The sequence below is a fragment of the Marmota monax genome, unplaced genomic scaffold, assembly GCF_021218885.2.
Source record: "Marmota monax isolate L192 unplaced genomic scaffold, Marmota_monax_Labrador192_F-V1.1 WCK01_AAM20220418_F8-fsc00154, whole genome shotgun sequence".
NCBI classification, from domain to species: domain Eukaryota; kingdom Metazoa; phylum Chordata; class Mammalia; order Rodentia; family Sciuridae; genus Marmota; species Marmota monax.
In genome coordinates this window covers 1447220-1467692 of record NW_026691933.1, presented here as the reverse complement: position 1 = coordinate 1467692, position 20473 = coordinate 1447220, and the positions used below count along the sequence as shown (strand labels likewise).

Below are 20473 nucleotides of genomic sequence, written 5' to 3'. Positions count from 1 at the left end.
CTTCTTTTATATTATTTCACACAGGTACGAATATCCCTGTAGAATCAATTTTTAAAAAATATTTATTTTTGATTCTGGGGATTGACACCAGTGGTCCTCTCCCACTGACCTACATATCCAGTCCTCTTTATTTATTTTTGAGGTAAGTTCTTGCAGAGTTGCCCAGGTTGGCCTCAAATTTATGATCCTTGTGCCTCAGCCTGTTGAGTCACTGGAATTATAGGCATGCACTACTATTTCCAACAGAACCAGTTTCTTGAAACAGAATTTCTTCAAAAGCTGTGGCCATTCGGCCTCAGAGTATATAGCTCAGTGGTAGAGTACATGTCTAGTGTCTTGGCCTTCAGCCCTACTACCCATTTCCCCCATCAAAGAAAACTATAGTCATTTATGATTTTGCAAGCAGAGATGTTAAGTGAACTGCAACTATGGAATTCTGTGTACTATTTACAATGAAATCTCATTGAATTAACATAATTAAATCAAAGAATTAACATAATTATTAAAAATATTAGGGAAACTTTATAAATCTCTTTGTTTTGCAGATATACAAAATTAGGATATGCTGGAAATACAGAACCACAGTTTATCATCCCTTCTTGTAAGTATTTCTTTTAATCCACACATTAGTTGATTTAAAGATTTCTTAATAAGCAAAGTAAAAGAAGTAATCACTTTTGGCAATCTATAAGATTCAGATCTTTAAAAGTATGATTTGCCAGGTTATAAATGTCTTATTTCTGTACCTCTGACATTTTTATTTCAGCTCTCTGTTTAGTTGTCTGTTTACAAAATCTACTAAATATTTTCTTAAATTAAAAAATGAACAAGCTGATGAGTAAACACTTTCCTGTTTTGAGGAAATCACTATTACTCTCTGGTTTTTAAGTGGTACCTCTTCTATAATGAATCTGCAAAGACTGTCCTTTGGTTTGAATATTTGATTGTTGTTTGCAGGACTGGTGCTTGTTGACATCCCTGGTGAATGCACATATTTCAGCATAAAGATGGCATCTTACCTTTAGAGATGTCAACCTCAGTTGCTTTCTAATATCCTAAAACTGTACTGTTCTTGTACATTGTCTATGGAGCATTTTTGTTCTTCTCTGTTTTTGTTTACCTTACTTTTGCTGACTATAAACTATTTTTCAGTAGTTTAAAAAAATCACATTTGATAGAGCTCTTATTAGCATAGATTGTATCTTGTCTTCATTGAACACACTTTTGTATTTTTCACTTTCAAATAATTCCCATTTTTGTACATTACAGAGTTAGCACTTCTGATTTATTTCTTTTACTGCTATACTAAGACTTTTGCACATCAGATAAGAAAGCTTTTGAGCCATTGCTTGGTGTCGCTAACTCCTAGGCAGTTTAATTTGGGGAGTGCCACTAATTTTCATAGTAATATTTTTATGTTTAAATATCTTTTTTAATATTGTTCTTTTTAATTAGTTCTTTTTAGATATACATGATAGTAGAGTGTATTTTGACATTGTACACACATGGAGTATAATAACTTTCCATTCTTTTGATTGTACATGATGTAGAGTTACACTGGTCATGTATTCATGTATGAATGTAGGAAAGTTATCCATATCATTCTACTGTCTTTCCTATTCCCATCCCTTTCCCTTCCCTTTGTCTAGTGAATTGGTATTGTTCATTTATAAAAACAAGGAAATGGAAAAATGATTATGCAAAGTACTGGAAGCTTCCTAAGTCTCAAAAATCAATGAAGTTGAGAATAAGGTAAAATTATTAGGCTTACCCCAAACTGGATCATTAGTCTTAATTGCATACTGAACTGTTTTGTCATTGAGTAGTGAGGATATATTTAAATGTGTGATGTATGAGAAATACACTGTTAAAATTGTCCCTAAAAGGGAAAATGAATTTAGAGCTTATATACATATAGATCTTTTTTTTTTTTTTTTTTTTTACTTTCCAGAACAAACCTATCACTTACTCTTTTTCTCGTGTAGTTTTCTAGGACTCAATTATGTGAGAGTACTTTTTAAATTTGTGAAGTGGATTTTAGGTGACCCTGATCAAATAGTTGATTTATATATGTCTAAAGGTTGTAGATTAGTGGTACTTTTGTTTTTTTGTTTTATTTATACCTATTTTTTTTTGTGTATACTTCAGGATAGAATTGCTTTTCTTTACATTTAATTGAAATATCTTTTTGTATATGTGATCAAAGTTTACAAGATTTCTATTATATCTAAATTACTACATGATAATAGGAAATAGGGGTGAGATATGAAGAAAAGTTTGTTTTAAAAAAATTCTCCCTGCAGTTTTTTCTTCTCATTTGTTGTTGGTATTTTTCACTTTTAATTTCTAATTCTTCATCAAGTATATGTGAACTTGGATTATAATTTTATTCAGAATGAAAGTGGATCTTAATATAGTTTTTAAAAAGATTAAAAAATCACACTAATACTTTGAATTTTGGCTTTTACATTTGAGACTTATTTTGCCTCTTGAGTGGAAGTTATGATTTCATTGTGGAAAATGATTTTTGATTTCATTGTGGAAAATGATTTTTGTCACAGGTTTCTCATGACCTCTGTGCCTTATTTTGATAATTTACATATGCTAGGTCATGTTTTGTAATACTTTATAATGAAAGAAGTATAATGTAAAAGCTTATCTTATTTGAAGCAAATGAATTTATTGACATGTTTAAATAACTTATTTTAAAGGTATTGCTATTAAGGAGTCAGCAAAAGTAGGTGATCAAGCTCAAAGGAGGGTCATGAAAGGTGTTGATGACCTAGACTTCTTCATTGGTGATGAAGCAATAGAAAAACCTACATATGCAACAAAGGTATGTTTCTGTGATTTGTATAAATAAATAACATTTTTCTTTTAAAAATTAGTTCACTGATTATGCCCTTTGGAATTTAACTTTTATTACAGACCTAATACTCTCATCATCTTAACTATAAAAATTTCTATTTTTCCACATTTTTTATTGGTGCATTATAGTTGTACATGTGATGGAATCTGTTGTTACGTATTCATACAGCCATACTATATATAACAATATAATTTGACCAATATCACTCCCCAGCACTTACCACTGCCCCCTTTCTGCACCTACGGGTTTCATTTCCTGTACTGATTGCTTTTTGATTTTCATGAGATCCCTGTCTCTCTCCACCTTTATTTTCCTTTTTCTCTCTAGTTTTCACATATGAGAGAAAACATGTGACCTTTGACATTCAGAGTTTGGCTCATTTCATTTAATATAGTGGTCTCAAGTTCCATCCATCTTCCTTCAAATGACATAATTTTATTTTTCTTTATGACTAAATAAAACTCCACTGTGTGTAGTGTGTGTATGTGAGATATATATATTTACTTTATTCATTCATCCACTGAAGGGCACTTAGGCTTACTAGTCATGAATTCCTTTAGTTTTTGCATATCTTGGAAAATTTTTTGTTTCTCCTTTGATTTTGAAGGATAGCTTTGCTAGATGTAGCCATCTTGGTTGACAGTTATTTTCTCTCAGGACTTGGAACACATTACTCCAAGCCCTCCTGGCTTTTAGAGTTTGTGCAAAGAAAAGAGAAGTGATTCTGTTTGACTTGCCTCTAAATATGACCTGATGTGGTTTTTTTTTTTTTTTTTGAGACTTTTAAAATTCTATTCTTGTTCTGTATGTTAGGTATTTTAATTGTATTATATCATGGAAAAGTTATTTTTGATCTTGTTTTTTTGAGTTCTGAATGCATCCTGTATGTGGATTTCCATCTTATTTTTAAGATTTAGAAAAATTTCTGTTGTTAATTCCCTGAAGAGATTATCCATTTGATTTACCTGCATCTCACAATCCTCCTCAATTCCAGTAATTCTTAAATTTGGTCTCTTAATGTTGTCACAGAGTTCTTGTGTATTCTGATAATGGTTACTTATTTTGTTTTCTTTAATGATGTCTGAATGTTCAAGGCTGGCCACTTTGTTTTCTTCTGAGATTTTGTCGTAACTCTCAACTGAACATTGATTTATTTTGTCTTTCATTTTCAGTTAATAAATTTCTTCTTCCTTGTGGCTTCCTTTCTTGATGCTTTAACTCTGCTCTTGTTTCTACCCCACCTCCTACTCCACCCCACAAAAAGGGGAAAATTTTAACCTATTTAATTGGGCAGTGTTTACTTTGCTATGCTCACTGGGTTTCAGGGTCCTCAGTGGATTGGCTTCCTCTCATTTCCACATTGCCACATCTAGAGATATTTCCCTCCTGGTTTTATTTCAGTCTATGCCATTTCTCTCCATTTGGAAGCTTATGTGCCCTGGAAATACTGCTCTGCACCCCCCCCCCCCTTTTTTAATCTTCCTTTCCTATCCTTTTCCTTCCCTCTTTCTGAATCATAAATTATTTATTATTGTCTTTTTATAATCTTTTTACGAATTTTTGTGACTGATCCTAACGGTTTCTAGATGTAGAACAAATCTAGTAACCCACAAGCTTTTCTTGTGCCTACTCCCACACTTACTACTTCATCCCTTGCAAAAGATAAACACTATTTTGACCACTATCATCTTTTTCTTTGACATTAATCTTGCCTAATTTTCAGTTTTCCTTTTTTGTACTCCTTTTCTTCCCTTCTCTCATAATTTGTTAATGAACGACTACCTAATGTATCAAAATCTTTGCAACTTTGCCAAGTGATGAGAATACTTTAATAAATAAGAAAAATTGCTTTCATGACTTGAAGGTTTTTACAATTTGGTAGAAAGGGAGATATTGAAAAAATTATTACAAGTTTGTGGAGGTTAGGAAAAGGGAAGCCCAGGATGTTGTAGGCACATATTGCAGGAGTAAATAACCTATTTTGGACATTCAGAAAAGCCCTTGAGAAGTAAATTGTTAAGCTGAGGCTTAAAGAGTAAAATAGAAATTTGCTGGGTGAGTTAGGCAGGCAAAGTCTCTGCCTAAGGGCATATAGGCTAGTATCCGAGAAGGCTGTAAAGTTTGAGGAATACCAAAGCCAAAACTAGTTCATGCCTGAAGTGTGGAGAAATAGAAAGAAGTGAGGAGGCTGGACAGGTAGACCAGGAAAGAATGTTGAAATTGTTGTTAGAGTTCACCATGTGTGCAAACATCAATAGGTTTACTAGATGACTAATTATACTAAGTTGTCTTGTTTGGACTTGAGTTTTGGTAATGCTGCTTTTGAGAGCTCTGTGATATTATTCACTGTTTTTTTGGGGCGGGGGATGGAGTGGGGCTTTACACTTGCTAGGCAAGTGCTATACTACTGAGCTACATTGCTCAGTACCCCCACATCTGTCTCCTTTTATTTTTTTATTTTGACATAGGCTCACTAAGTCACTCAGGCTGACTTGGAACTTGCCATTTTTCCTGATTCAGCTTCCCATATAGCTGAGATAATAGACATGTAAACTCTACTCTTAAATTGTGACTTAACCTTTTTGAGTTCCATTTAAATTCATGTGGGTAGTGGATATATTATTAGTTATTCAGCATTGATGTGAAGGTTAATGAGATAGCATTTATAAAGAAAATTTTATAGCGCTTTGAACAGTGAAGAGAAATTATTTGGGGGAGGTAAGCATGGTTCTGGGGAAGATGAGATAATTGACTTGCACGGTAGCTAATGCAAGGGATGTTAGTGACTTGAACTACAGTGATGACGGTGGGGATAGGAAAAAAATGGAAATGTGTGTGTGTGTATATCTACCTTAAACTTTCATTATCCAGAACTTAGTAGCTACAAGTAAATTGTTTTCTCTTAAACAGTAGTGAAGAAATTATGATAAACTGTGATTTTTATAGGCTTAATTTTAAATTGACTGATTTTTCATTACAAAATATTGAAAAATCTCAAAACTAGTGCAGCAACGTTCCATCTAGGTTTAACAGTTTTTAACATTTGATATACTTCATTTTTTTATTGAACCATCTGAATATACATTATGGAAGTAATTTTATTTCTCTAAATTAAGTATCTACCTCCTAAGGATGATCTATATACAGCATCATTAGCATACCTAAGGAACTATATATTAATATCCACTAATGATCTAATATTCCCTGGAGTATTTTTTAGCAGTTTCATTCATTTTTTATTATAATTTCTTGTTTTTATGTAATTTTGTTTCAATAATTTTTATATAATTTTGTTTTAATATAATGTTTTTTGTTTTTTTGTCTTAAGTGGCCAATTCGCCATGGTATAGTTGAAGATTGGGACTTGATGGAAAGGTTTATGGAGCAAGTGATCTTTAAATATTTAAGGGCAGAACCTGAAGACCATTATTTTCTTTTGGTAAGTACAGATTATTCATTTTACTGGTGAAAGTTTTGAAGAAACACTGGACATATTTATGTCATACCTATTTCACCAGGACATACTTTATCTATCATTTGTTAAATTGTCATATCTAAAAGGATTTGTTATAAAACTGTCATGTTTAAGACCATCTAATTACAGGTTCCAGTAGGGTAGTAGTTTGTCCAAAACCAGAGTATAGGCATTTAAGAACTTTTGATAATTAATACGTAATTTTTATGATCAGTCAGTATGTAATGTTGAGAAAAATGTTGGAAACTTGAGGTACTTTCTTTTTTTTCCAAAAAAAGTTATAAACCTATGGTCCTTTCCTATTTTAAAAATAGACTGATTATCATTTCCTTGATTCTTCTCAGAAGCAAAAATACAAAATAATTTTTAAACCTTTTTCATTTTATCAAAATGGTGGTTTTTAAGTTCATAGCTTTAAAAAAATCAAATGCTTTTATATGACTTAAAACAAAGAAATAGCACATCTTTCGCCCCTTGATTTGTATTCCTCAGAGGAAAATACTTTTGTTTTTTTAAAAATTTCCCCTGACTGGGCTGGGGCTGTAGTTCAATGGCAGAGCACTTGTCTGGCATGTGTGAGGCACTGAGTGCGATCCTTAGCACCACATAAAAATAAACAAATAAAATAAAGGCATGCTGTCCATCTACAACTACAAAATAAATAAATAAATAAATAAATAAATAAAGTAAGTAAATAAATAAAATTTAAAAAATTTCCCCTGATAGTTATTTCATTTAAACACATATGTTTTTTCTCTTTCTTATTTATTTGCTTATTTATTGAAATACTAACTTCCTAGAATTGGATGCATGATGTGGTTTGTTCCACCTTTGGTTTTGATGTTGCATACATCTTTATGTTTATTAAGATATCTAACATGATTGTCAACCTGGAAAGTTTTCTCATGCCCTTTCTTAGTTAATTTTTGCCCCCTATGCCCTAGAGGCAAACTATTTTTTTTTTTTCTTCTAGTTTGAGATTAATTTTGCCTTTATTTGAGTTTCATATAAATGGAATCAGTGAAGATGTGCTCTCTAGTAGAATTTCCTTCCCTCAGCATGTTTCTTGTTTTTGACTATTACAATTTGGCTATTGTGGACATTCTTTTATAAGTCTTTTTGTCAACATGGTTTCCCTTCTCCTGTGTAAATATGTACATATGGAATTGCCGTATCATAGGTCCGGTGCATGTTTTGTAGGATACTCTTTGGACTTTTTCTAAGGAGTTGTACCTTTTAACACACCCACCAACAATATGTTGGTGATCTGATTGCTTCTACATTCTACCTAACATTTGGTGTGTCAGTCTTTAATTTTAGCCATTCTTGTGGGTGTATAATACTTCTCATTTTGGTTTTAATTTGCATTTTTCTGATGACTAATGATGACGACTTTTTCATGTGCTTATTAGCTATTTGCATATTTTCCTTTGTGAGGTTCTCTGATTATATTTTGTTATATATAGAAATTTTCTCTTTTGGAGTTTAATTATCTTTGTTTTTAGTTTGCTTAATTTTATATATACTGAATAATCTTTAAATTTTTTAATGCAGTTGCATATTTTTTCTATGTGAGTTTAAATAGAACAAGGAGTTTACCTGTTAAAGGCTTTACATATGGAAGAAGTCTACTTGTCTTTTACTTTATAGTGACTTTCAAAACAGAAAAAGATTTAATTTGTAATCGAGTTTTGTCATTAATACTTTTGGTAATTTGGACTCTTTGAATTTAAGGAATCACTCCTTATCTTACAGGGAGAAAGAATTTTTCTATATTTCTTAAATTTAAAAGTTTTGTTTTTCACATTTAAATGTTTGAGATACTGCAAAGGTTTGGATTGTTAAATCATTTTCATAAGTATTAGAGGTATACCTAGTGTCAAGCTTGAGAACCATGATATAAACATGAGGACCATGATTGCCAGTGCTATTCCCAAAATTCTTTCTTGCCTCATGAGGATGTGTTCTGATCTAGACTTAACTTATGAGGTTTCAGAATGTTGTATGCCATCTACATAATTTAAAAAGGAGAACTGTGTAAGCATCTCTATTTGATACTCTTAATGGTTATGTAACAATATAACATTTTTCCAGGAAGTTCTTCCATTAAGTCCATGGAATCTCAGTTTATTTGCTGCAGTTTTAGACAAAACTCCTGTTCTGTTTAAAACATTACTTAGATGGGGATTCTCCCACTAACAAGTACCATGATATTTGTTTGCCTAGAGGTCAGTACTGTGTTAAGATGATTTGATCTGTCCACCTTTACCTTTTCTCTCTTCTTTTCTCTCCTTCATTCCCTTTGTCCCCCCACCTTCCTTCTCAATGTTTAATCTATTTGAGTGAGGTGATAACAGCATTTCAGTTTTTTTAAGTAAATAGCCATATTATTTTTATATAATATTTTGTTTGAATTTTTTGTAGTTTTCTTTTGGTTTTCGTGTCTTGTACCTATGAGTTTAATGCCTTTTAAATATTATGTTTGATATAAATCATTTATCATTTTAAAATTATCTATGAAGTTATTAGGATAGTCTAATATCATTTTTTCAAAATGTTATCCAATTCAATGTAGACTGAACCTCCACTGAATACTCCAGAAAACAGGGAATATACTGCTGAAATAATGTTTGAGTCCTTCAATGTACCAGGCTTGTACATTGCTGTGCAGGTAATAAATTCTGTTTTTTAAGTTTGACTTTTAAATTTTAATCTGGTTTACTCTGCTCCTAAAACACAATTTTTTCTTTTTTTTATGAAAGCTTAAATATAACCTCAGAAGCATACCATAGTTCTCTCCTGAGTTTAATTTATAAACAATATTATAGGAAATGGATCTATTTAGTCAGAAAAGGAGAATTATTAAAGTAAGTAAATTAATGGTCTTTGGATATTTCAAGAGCTTTTATAGAACAGAAATAAGGAAACTAATAAATATCCAGTGTATCCTCCTATACTCCATACCCAGAACTTTACGATTCACTTATCCTTGTAACATTGTGTTTATCATAGCCTTTTTTTTTTTTTTGCAGGGGGCTATTGGGATTTAACTTAGGGTCACTTTACCCACTGAAGTACATCCCTAGCCCTTTTAAAATTTTATTTTGAGACAGGGTCTTATAAGTTGCTGAGGCTATCCTTAAACTTGTGATCCTCCTGTCTCAGGCTCTGAAGTTGCTTGGGATAGGCATGTATCACTGTGCCTGGCCATCATAGTCTTTTTAATTGGTTTACCTTTAGGTATGACTTACTCATTGTGCCCCCCCCTGTATCTTGTATATAATAAACACTTGTAATATTTCATCACAAGTTGTTTATTTATCTTTGTGTAATACTTTCTCTTACCCCTCAGCATTAAGACATTCCTCTTGTTTTTTAATTCTGTAACATATGTAATACCTGACATATCACAAGTGCTTTATATTAATTCATCATCCCTAATAATTATATTTATTTGTGCTCTATTTTTTGTAGAAGCAAAAAACCTAAAACTTAAAGGTAGCTCATTCAGAGTTAAATGCTTGATACGAGCTGAGGTCTGTCTGACTTCACTTTTTCCTGAGATTGAACTTGGAGTTTTTATAACTCCAGGGTAGATAGTACCAGTAAATGATAATTATTGGCATGATTATTTTGGCTTGGATAGCAAAGAACTTTTTAATTTTAATGCAGCCCATAAAGGTAATAAGCTGCCTTTTATGCTTTTTTGCTAAAAGAATTTAAGGAGTTATGTATACTTTATCAGGGACTTTATTGTAAGGCATTCAGTCTTGAGTTGAAGACCTTTTTTAGTTCTTTTAATAATTTCTTAATTTTTGAACTTTTTTAAAAAAGAATTCTTTAAAAATTCTTGTTAGGTAGTTTTTTTTTGTTTGTTTTTCCTGTAAATAATTTTTTAAAAAGAATTGTTGCTATGCCAAGGGCTTGTTTGTTTTAATAGAAAAATGCTATCTTGTCACCTTTGCTTACTATTTCTCCCCTGACATTTTCTTTTATTGGTGAAATTTAGTTGTTGTTTGCTTCTTAGCAAATATTGCAGTGGCATTTAAAAAGTATTTGTTACATAGTTCTAAATGTATGCTGCATTTTAAACAAAATCAAAGCTGTTGTTTTTAAGAGCAGTACTTACTTACTGCTAATTCTGATGGTTGGATGATTGTATCTTTTTTTACCATTGTGGTTTGTAACATGTGAATATATTTTAGGTTCTGGTACTTTAGTACTATAGTATTTTACATTATTGCTCCTTATGTTTTCACTTTAGGAGAAAAGTTACTTTCACTAAAATTTGTAAATATGCTCCTGAAACAAAAATAAATCTGTAAATTTCTCAATGAATTTTATTGCACAATGCAAAATTTATGTATTTTCTTTCTACAGATTCTACATTTAAAATTAAATAAAGTTCTCCATTTAACTATTTTTTACTAATAACTCTTATTTTTGTTTTTATTTCTTACCTGTCTTAATGCATTTTGCTTAAGGCTGTTCTTGCCTTAGCTGCATCCTGGACCTCAAGACAAGTAGGAGAACGGACATTGACTGGTACGGTAATAGACAGTGGAGATGGTGTCACTCATGTTATTCCTGTGGTAAGTATATTTAAAAATTGCTGGGCAGAACATAAAATAAAAATCAGAACATCAAAACTAAGTTTTGAATTAATATAACTTTTTAAAAACTTTAGGTATCATGCCTTAAATTTTGTTGTAATTATTAAAATTTTGTAATTAGATTACAAAATGTTAGCCCAGTATCAAGGTGTGTGGTATGATTTTTTTGAGGCCTCTCTTCATGACTTATAAAAAGATATCATTTTTTTTTTGTCGTCTTATGTCTTTTCCCTTTCATGTATCTGTGTCTTAATCTCTTTTTATAAGGACACAAGTCTGTTATTAAAGGAAATGACCCTAATTACTTCAATTTAGCTTAATGACTTCTTTAAAGACCCTAAAGGACTTCAACATATGAATTTGAGGTGGTTGGAAGGTAAAATTCAGCCCATAATAACTAGTCAGTTATCGCTAAAACAGATTTTGGAAAAATAATTTTTTTCTTATTTTCTCATTTTAATATACTCATTTCTAGTATTCTTTATACCTTTGTGAAGGCCCAGATTTTTTCTTCTTTTTAAACTGTGTCCTTTAATATTTCTTTTCCCCCATTTTTGAGGTGGAGCCTTGCTGTGTTTCGCAGGCTGGTCTTGAATTCTGTGCTCAGCTCACATTTGGAAAGTGTTCGTTATTTCTTCACATATTTTTATGTCACCTTTTTTCTGTACTTGAAAGTGCTGTACTTTTGAGCAACATTCCAAGCCCCCCCCCTCCTCCCAACATTCCAAGCCCTCCTCCTCCTCCTTCCTCCTCCTCCTTCTTCCTCCTCCTCCTTCTTCCTCCTCCTCCTCCTTCTTTCTTCTTCTTTTTTTTTTTTTTGTTTTGAGACGGGGTCTCAATAAGTGCCCAGTGTGTGGCCTCAATCTTGTCATCCTGTTGCCTTAGCCTCCCACATAGCTTGGATTATAGGCATGCACCCCAATGCCCAGCTCTTTTCTTATCTTTAAGGACTCCAGTTACATTACATACATATTACGCTGATAGTGTCTTATAGTTAACTGATGCTCTGTTCATTTTTTCGTCTAATTTTTTTTCTTGATTATTTTGGATAGTTTTTATGGCCATGTCTTCAAATTCACTATTCTTTTGTCTTCATTATAATCTAATCTATCTCATCTAATGTATTTTTTATTTTAGACCTATTATTTTTTTCCTTAGAAGTTCTATTTGGGTCTTTTTACATCCTTTATTTCTTGGTCTTTTTATATCCTTCATTTCTTCCTTTTGCAAATCTCTCCGTTGACCTTAATTATATGGGTTATATATTAGTGTGTTTAATAGCCTTATCTCTACCTGTTTTATCCTTTTTATCATTTTGTATTTTCCCACTTCCTTGAATGCTTATAATTTTTTGTTAAGTACTCTATGTTCACATTGTTGGGTCTGGGATTTTTGGAATCCTTTAAATATTTTAGTGTTTTATTCTGGCGCACAGTTATTAGGAATCAGTTTGGTCCTTTCAAGCGTTCCTTTTAAATGACACTATGTCCAGAAGAGGCTTTTGCTAGGGTTGATTTGTCCCTGTTTTGGAGGCAATACCTTTCTGAACACTACTTGATGTCCTATGCTTGGGAATGTCTTTAAGCTCTGGCTAGGGGGAACATGAACTATTCTGGTAATGTATGAGTTCTGGAGTCCCTTCTGTCTACTCCTCATCTTTGTCCTTGATGATTTTATCACATGAATATACTGATTAACTAGTCATCTGAAATGGGATACTCCCTTAAGTTCCGTAACATGACTGACAAATGTTAGCCACCTTGGTTTCCCCGAACTCTAAATTCTGTATCCCTGACACCCTCAAGCTCTGTGTGGGTCTTCCTTTCCCAGACGTTAGCAGAGCATTCACCTTGTTTGTTTCCCTTTTCTTAGTAGGAATCACTACACTATTCTGCTTGTTGTCTAATGTCTGAAAACCTGTATTTAATAGAATTTATTTAATTTTCTATTTTAAGTTGAAAGGATAAATCTGATGCCTAGTATTCTATTAAGACACCCCTAATGTTCTTTTGTACTGAAATTTAATTTTTTACATTTTGTTATACTTGTGAGTAATATCAGTATATTTGTGCATTTGTTTGTTCTACAGAATTTAGCTAATTTAGCACTGTGAGGTTGTGTGAATTGCCTTAGGCTTGTGAATTGAGTGCTTCATCAGGAAAACAGTGACCACTTGAGTTAATGATCAGTGTTTTGGTGATATAATTCAATATATATATTTTTTTCTGAATTTATAGAAGATATAAAATGTTCTGATACACGGTTACTGTTTAAACCATGTTGACTCATTTTTTTTTTTTTTTTTTTTGTTGGGGGAAACTGGGGATTGATTTCAGGGCCACTCAACCACTGAGCCACATCCCCAGCCCTATTTTGTATTTTATTTAGAGACAGGGTCTTCTTGTTTCTGCTGAGGCTGGCTTTGAACCCAAGATCCTCCCGTCTCAGCCTTCCAAGCTGCTGGGATTACAGACATGTACCATGGCTCATGTTGACTCATTTTAATCAGGATTATAAACCACTGTCAATTGAAGAATAAACCTAAGTTGTTGGCCGTTTGTACTCATAATTTCTGTGTAGTATTATAAATTCTATGATACAGTGTGATGAATGTAGTTGAGGAATATTGAGGTGAAGAATTCTGTGATAAAGCAATTCTTGAGTATTCAAATATATCAACTTGAGAAATTGTTCTTTAATGATTTATTTTCTAGATTATAATCATTCTCAAGACACTGAAAGTAAACTTGGTATCTTTCCTCCTCATCTAGGCTGAAGGGTATGTGATTGGCAGCTGTATTAAACACATTCCAATCGCAGGACGAGATATAACATATTTTATTCAGCAGCTGTTGAGAGACCGAGAAGTAGGCATCCCTCCAGAGCAATCCCTGGAAACTGCAAAGGCAGTAAAGGTAAACTGTAGTAACAAAAGTGTAATTTTGTTAAAAATTAAAATCACATGTGTGACATTAGCATGAAGGAAATTCTCAGGAACAACACTTTAAAAATCTTTTGTCAATTAGTTATGGATACTGTTAATTATTATCTCTGTATTTCTTGCAAGGAAATTTTTAAGGATTATAAACTCATAGCATATTATTTCCCTATTTCATTTTTGAGAGGACTAACAGGATTTTTTTTAACCTTGATTTTATTTTTATGTGGTACTGAGAATTGAACCCAGTTCCTCACACATGCTAGGTGTATGCTCTACCACTGAGCCCCAGCCCCAGCCCCCTAACATAGGATGTTTCAACAAATGACTTTAACATACATTTTTGAGATCATGCCTTTTATTAAAAATGAGTAATTATTTCACTCTAGAATTATTACATCTTAATGTATTCATTGAATTCTTCATTTTAATTCTAAACGGTTTTCTTCTATTAAAATAACTTTGATGTCATTAATTGGACTATAGTATGAAATACATTGTTTGACTCAAAAGGTATAAAACACAAAAGAAAAATGTGAAGGCTGTATAAGTTATTTTGTTCATTTTCTTTTTACATAATTCTTTATTATATCAATGTTTCATGCATACTATCAAAATACTCAGCATTGCTTTTTCAAATTTATTCTTTGCCAATATAATTGAAATTTCAGTCAATCTGTTATGTTTTGAATACCTAAACGCAAAACTGCCTTCACAAAAATAACCTCATTTATTTGCCTCTTTTTGTGTGTTTATGGAATTTTCTTTGCTTTTTAAACCTTAGCAATGAAGGTGAATGAAGTACTTAATTATAAAGAAATTACTAAATGGCTTCTAGAAGTCACCCTGAGTTGGTAACCAATATATAAAAAATTAATGTGGACACTGTTGTTTCAACTTTGGAAATTTTTTGATATTAAAATAAAGCAAAACAAAAAAGCTACTAGGGATGGAATTTTATTCCAGGGAAAACTGATGTTCAGTTTGAATGTTTTTAAGGAACATAATTACCATTTAATTCCTACTTCCAGATTTTGGGGAAAGACTTCATATAAGATTATCAAGTTTTCCATCTTTTTTAAAAATTTTTTGTTTTAATTAGTTATACATGACAGTAGAATACATTTATGCGCTTTGATATATCATACATAGATGGGATATAATTTTTCATTTTTCTGAGTGTACTTGTGTAGAATCATATTGGTCATGTAGTCACATATATATATTAAGTAATAATGTCTGTTTCATTCTCCTATCTTTTCTTCCCACATCCCGTCCCCTCCCCTCCCCTCTCATCACTTCTCTCTACTTAATCTAAGGTAATGATATTCTTCCCTAGTGTCCCTCCACTTTATTGTGAATTAACATCCTCATTAGAAAAAACATTCAGCCTTTGGTTTGGTAGGATTGGCATATTTTGCTTAGCATGATATTCTCCAACTCCAACCATTTACTGGCAAATGCCATAATTTCACTCTTCTTTAAGCTGAGTAACAGTCCATTGAGTATATATACCACATTTTCTTTATCCATTCATTTGTCGAGGGACACATAGGTTGGTTCCATATAATTTACCTATTGTAAATTGAGCTGCTATAAACATTGACGTAGCTGCTTTACTGTAGTATACTGATTTTAAAACTTCTAGACCTAATAAATGAATTCATCAAGGTAGCAGGATATAAAATCAACATCCATAAATGAAACACATTCCTATACATCAGTGATAAATCCACTGAAAGAGAAATTAGGAAAACTACTCCATTCACAATAGCCTCAAAACAGCAACAACAACAAAATATCTGGGAATTAATCTAACAAAAGAGGTGAAAGACCTCTACATTGAGAGAGGGTGGAGCTGGAGCTGGTGCTTAGAGACGGTGGGAGCTCTTTCGCTATGGCTGCAGGGCGATATCCGAATGGAACCAGGATGCCACTGTGTTCGTGGGGGGCCTAGATGAGAAGGTTAGTGAACCACTGCTCTGGGAACTCTTTCTCCAGGCAGGGCCCGTGGTCAACACCCACATGCCAAAGGATAGAGTCACTGGCCAGCACCAAGGTTATGGCTTTGTTGAATTCTTGAGTGAGGAAGATGCTGACTATGCCATTAAGATCATGAACATGATCAAACTCTATGGAAAGCCAATACGTGTAAACAAGGCATCTGCTCACAACAAAAACCTGGATGTAGGGGCCAACATTTTCATTGGGAACCTGGACCCAGAGATTGATGCTTTATGATACTTTTAGCACCTTCGGGGTCATCTTACAAACACCTAAAATTATGCGGGACCCCGATACAGGCAATTCCAAAGGTTATGCCTTTATTAATTTTGCTTCGTTTGATGCTTCGGATGCAGCAATTGAGGCCATGAATGGGCAGTACCTCTGTAACCGCCCTATCACTGTATCTTATGCGTTCAAGAAGGACTCTAAGGGCGAGCATCATGGCTCAGCAGCTGAACGACTTCTAGCAGCCCAGAACCCACTCTCCCAGGCTGACTGTCCTCATCAGCTGTTCGCAGATGCGCCCCCTCCACCTTCCGCCCCCAACCCTGTGGTGTCATCACTGGGATCTGGGCTTCCTCCACCAGGCATGCCTCCTCCTGGCTCCTTCCCACCTCCGATGCCGCCTCCTGGAGCCCTCCCACCTGGGATACCTCCTGCCATGCCCCCACCGCCTATGCCGCCTGGGGCTGGAGGACATGGCCCTCCATCAGCAGGAACCCCAGGGGCTGGACATACTGGTCATGGACATTCTCATCCTCACCCGTTCCCACCAGGTGGGATGCCCCATCTAGGAATGTCTCAGATGCAGCTGCCCACCATGGCCTTCATGGCTTAGGACCAGCCACATGCTGGACCTCCAGGCTCTGGGGGGCAGCCACCACCCCGACCACCACCTGGAATGCCTCATCCTGGGCCTCCTCCAATGGGCATGCCCCCCCCCCCCAGGACCTCCATTTGGCTCTCCCATGGGTCACCCAGGTCCTATGCCTCCACATGGTATGCGTGGGCCTCCTCCACTGATGCCACCTCATGGATACACTGGTCCTCCATGACCCCCACCCTATGGCTACCAACGGGGGCCCCTCCCCTCACCCAGACCCACACCCCGGCCTCCAGTTCCCCCTCGTGGCCCACTTCGAGGCCCTCTCCCTCAGTAAATTCTCATTCTTCTTCCTTCTGTTCTATCCTTCTGATACCTTTTCGATTCCTTGGACCAATCAGAGTTGCTATAGCTCCTTGGGGCTAGGGCGCTAGTCCCTCTCAGTCCCCCACCAATGCAAATTTTTTTAAAGGAGGTTTTTCTTTCTTTCTTTTTTCTTTTTTACATTGGTCCAGTGTTTTGCAGATGCCCAGAGAAAATAAAACTTTGATCCTTGTATATTCTTTGTGGGTTTTCCTTGGTGAAGTAACTTTTCTCTTAAGAAATGGTGTATTGTGAGGAGCGGTAAGGTAAAAGTAAGGGTATTTACATTTTGAAGGCTTATTTTGTATTGTGCTGTTTCAGTAGCTGGACTCTGCTGTGCACTGTAGCAGTTGTGTCCTTATATAGAACTTATCCTCTGGTTTATAACATGGGACATTAAAATGGGAAGCGAAGTAAAGTGCCTGGAGCTATGCTGGCAAAAATAGGAAGTAACATGCACAGAGCTATTCATTATAGCTAACAACTCACATGTCCATTAGTAAGGGACTGGTTGCATAAACTGGTAAGTGCACAATAGAGTACTGTGCAGCTGTGAAAAGGAATGAGGAAGGGGCTGGGGGTATATAGCTGACTGATAGGAGTATGTGCTTAGCATTCATGAGGTGTTGAGTTCAATCCCTGCCACCAAAAAAAAAAAAAAAATTTAGGTGTCTCCGGGAGAGATCTCTGGGTTATATTAAATGAAGAAAATACATATGCTGAGCTACCTTTTATAAGGGGCAGTACATATATGTATTTGTTTATGTTTTTAAAAAGGAGAGAGAAAAAAAATCCCTGGGGGAAGGGAGAGGATATGGAGGGAAACTTGATTTATCTGAATATACTGTTAATGTGGCTTTCATTTGGAACCATATAAATGTCTTTCATAATTGTAAACGTTAAAATTAGCAGTTTGGGTCAAAATAAATGTTCATGAATGTTAAAAAAAAAAAGAAAAAAGAAAAAAAAAAGAAAGACCTTTACATTGAAAACTACAGAACATACAAGAAGGAAATTGAAGAAAACCTTAGAAGATGGAAAGATCTCCCATGCTCCTGGATAGGCAGAATTAATATTGTCAAAATGGCCATAGTATCAAAAGTGTTATACAGATTTAATGCACTTCCTATTAAAATCCTAATGACATTCTTCAAAGAAATAGAAAAAGCAATCAATAAACTTATTTGGAAAAATAAGATACCCAGAATAGCTAAAACAATCCTTAGCAAGAAAAGTGAAGCAGGAAACATCACAATACCAGACCTTAAACTATACTACAGAGCTATAGTAACAAAAACGGCATGGTATTGGCACCAAAATAGACTTGTAGACCAATGATACAGGATAGAGGAACCAGAGACATAAATATGGTTATCTCATACTAGACAAGGGTGTCATAAACATTCACTGGAGAAAAGATAGCTTCTTTATCAAATGGTGCTGGCAAAACTGGAAATTCATATGTAACAAAATGAAATTAAACCTCTGTCTCTCACCCTGCATAAAAATCAACTCAAAAAAAAAAAAAAAATCAACTCAAAGTGAATCAAAGACTTAGGCATTAGAACAGAGACCCTGCAACTAATAGAAGAAAAAATAGGCCCAAATCTTCATTAGATTGGCCTAGGATCTGACTTCCTTAACAAGACTCTCGAAGTGCAAGAAGTAAAATCAAGAATCAATAAATGGGATGAATTCAAATTAAAAAGCTTCTCAGCAAAGGAAACAATAGTGTGAGGAGAGAGCCTACAGATTGGGAGAAAATCTTTACCACATGCACTCCTGATTAAGCATTAATCTCTAGAATATATAAAGAACTCAAAAAACTTATAACCCAATCAGTAGATGAGCTAAGGAACTGAACAGACACTTCACAGAAGAAGAAATATAATTGATCAACAAATATATGAAAAAGTGTTCAACATCTGTAGCAATTAGAGAAATGCAAATCAAAACTACTCTAAGATTTCATCTCACTCCTGTCAGAATGGCAGTCATTAAGAATACAGGCAGCAATAAATGTTGGCTAGGATGTGGTGAAAAAGTACACTCATACATTGCTGGTTGGACTGCAAATTGGTGCAACCACTATGGAAACAGTATGGAGATTCCATCTTTTTGTAGTATTCTTTCACTTTGTCTTTTAATTATTAACAATTATGTTAGTATTTATGTTGGATAGAATCCTTGATAAGTAAATTATTTTAAATGTATGAACATTATTCAGGATTCTCTAGAGAGAATCAGTAAGATACAGATAATATGAGAGGAGATTTATTAGAGGAATTAGCACACATGATTATGAAAGCTGAGAAGTACCACAACAGGCTATTTGCAAACTAGGTTTGCTTAGATTCTGGTTGTGTGGCTCAGTTCAAATCCAAAGGCATCAGAACCATGGTAGCTGATGGTGTAACTCTAAGTCCAGTCCAAAGGCCTGGAAACCTAGAGGACCTGCTGATGCAAGTCCCTGGAGTCCAAAGCCTGGTGTCTGATGTCCTTAGGCAATAGAGAAGAGGTGTCCCATCGACACAGGAGAGACAAGAAATTGCCTTTCCTTTGCTTTTAAGTTCTGTCTGGGCCTCTTGCCAACTGAATGTTGAAATTCCCCCTACGCCCCCACAAACACACCTCTCCAAACACACATACCCACTGGGAACAGACCTTCCCCACTCAATTTACCAAGTCACACACCAGTCTTCTGGAAACACTCGCATAGATGGATATGAAGAAATAGTACTTTACCCATTCTCTGCTTGTCCTTAAATCCAGTCAAGTTGACACACCTAAAATTAACCATCAACGTATAAGGCTAGTAGTCAGGAGTTTGTTAATTGTAAATGAGATGTTTTTGAATTATATTTTTGATGGAAACTTTAAGACAAATAACTAGATATGCAATAATTCAGTCCTGCAAATAATAGCAAAACAGAGTAGTTCATGTTTCCATCCTTTTTTCTTTATTCATTTACTTAATGCAAAAATCTCGTTTTGTTCCAGTTGGATATTGAGAATCTATAACTAATTTGTATGGTAGCAATTATTAATTATTTTTCTCATTGTATACTTTGTTTTTCCTTTCTAGAACACAGTTGATAATTATTGAAATAGAAAATATTAATGTTTTCAGAAGGTAACATTAATATAGTAGTTTGATTCTTTAGCCTTGCAAGTCTTAATTTTGTTTATATGTGAAGTCATATTAAATATAGATGAGCTGTTTATTTGTATTACACATCTAATATCTTAACAAAATATTTTTCTATTTCTGCTCCCTAATTTTATTTTCTGAAGTTATTTTTTCATTTGATTCTCATTTATTAATTATATGCCATCCTTGTACTTTCCCTAAAGCAATAGGAAAACTTACTTTTGTTTCTTTATT

General features: G+C 34.1%; 1 protein-coding gene and 1 pseudogene across 3 annotated transcripts in view; both read left to right on the top strand.

The window, feature by feature from the left end:
- The window catches only part of LOC124091941 (actin-related protein 3), a 60746-nt gene that overhangs the window by 26044 nt on the left and 14229 nt on the right, over nucleotides 1-20473 (top strand). The window contains exons 1-7 of one of the 3 annotated variants that reach the window (XM_058578524.1): nucleotides 571-601; nucleotides 1650-1752; nucleotides 2712-2836; nucleotides 6198-6308; nucleotides 8920-9015; nucleotides 10829-10936; nucleotides 13729-13872. In XM_058578524.1, the coding sequence (XP_058434507.1) occupies nucleotides 2765-2836; nucleotides 6198-6308; nucleotides 8920-9015; nucleotides 10829-10936; nucleotides 13729-13872 (531 nt within the window). In that variant the 5' untranslated portion in view covers nucleotides 571-601; nucleotides 1650-1752; nucleotides 2712-2764. Of the gene's footprint in view, nucleotides 1-545; nucleotides 602-1649; nucleotides 1753-2711; nucleotides 2837-6197; nucleotides 6309-8919; nucleotides 9016-10828; nucleotides 10937-13728; nucleotides 13873-20473 lie in introns of those variants that run through there. The other 2 variants (XM_046443561.2, XM_058578718.1) reach the window with 2 other exon arrangements.
- On the top strand, nucleotides 14682-20469 carry LOC124103117 (splicing factor 3B subunit 4-like; annotated as a pseudogene).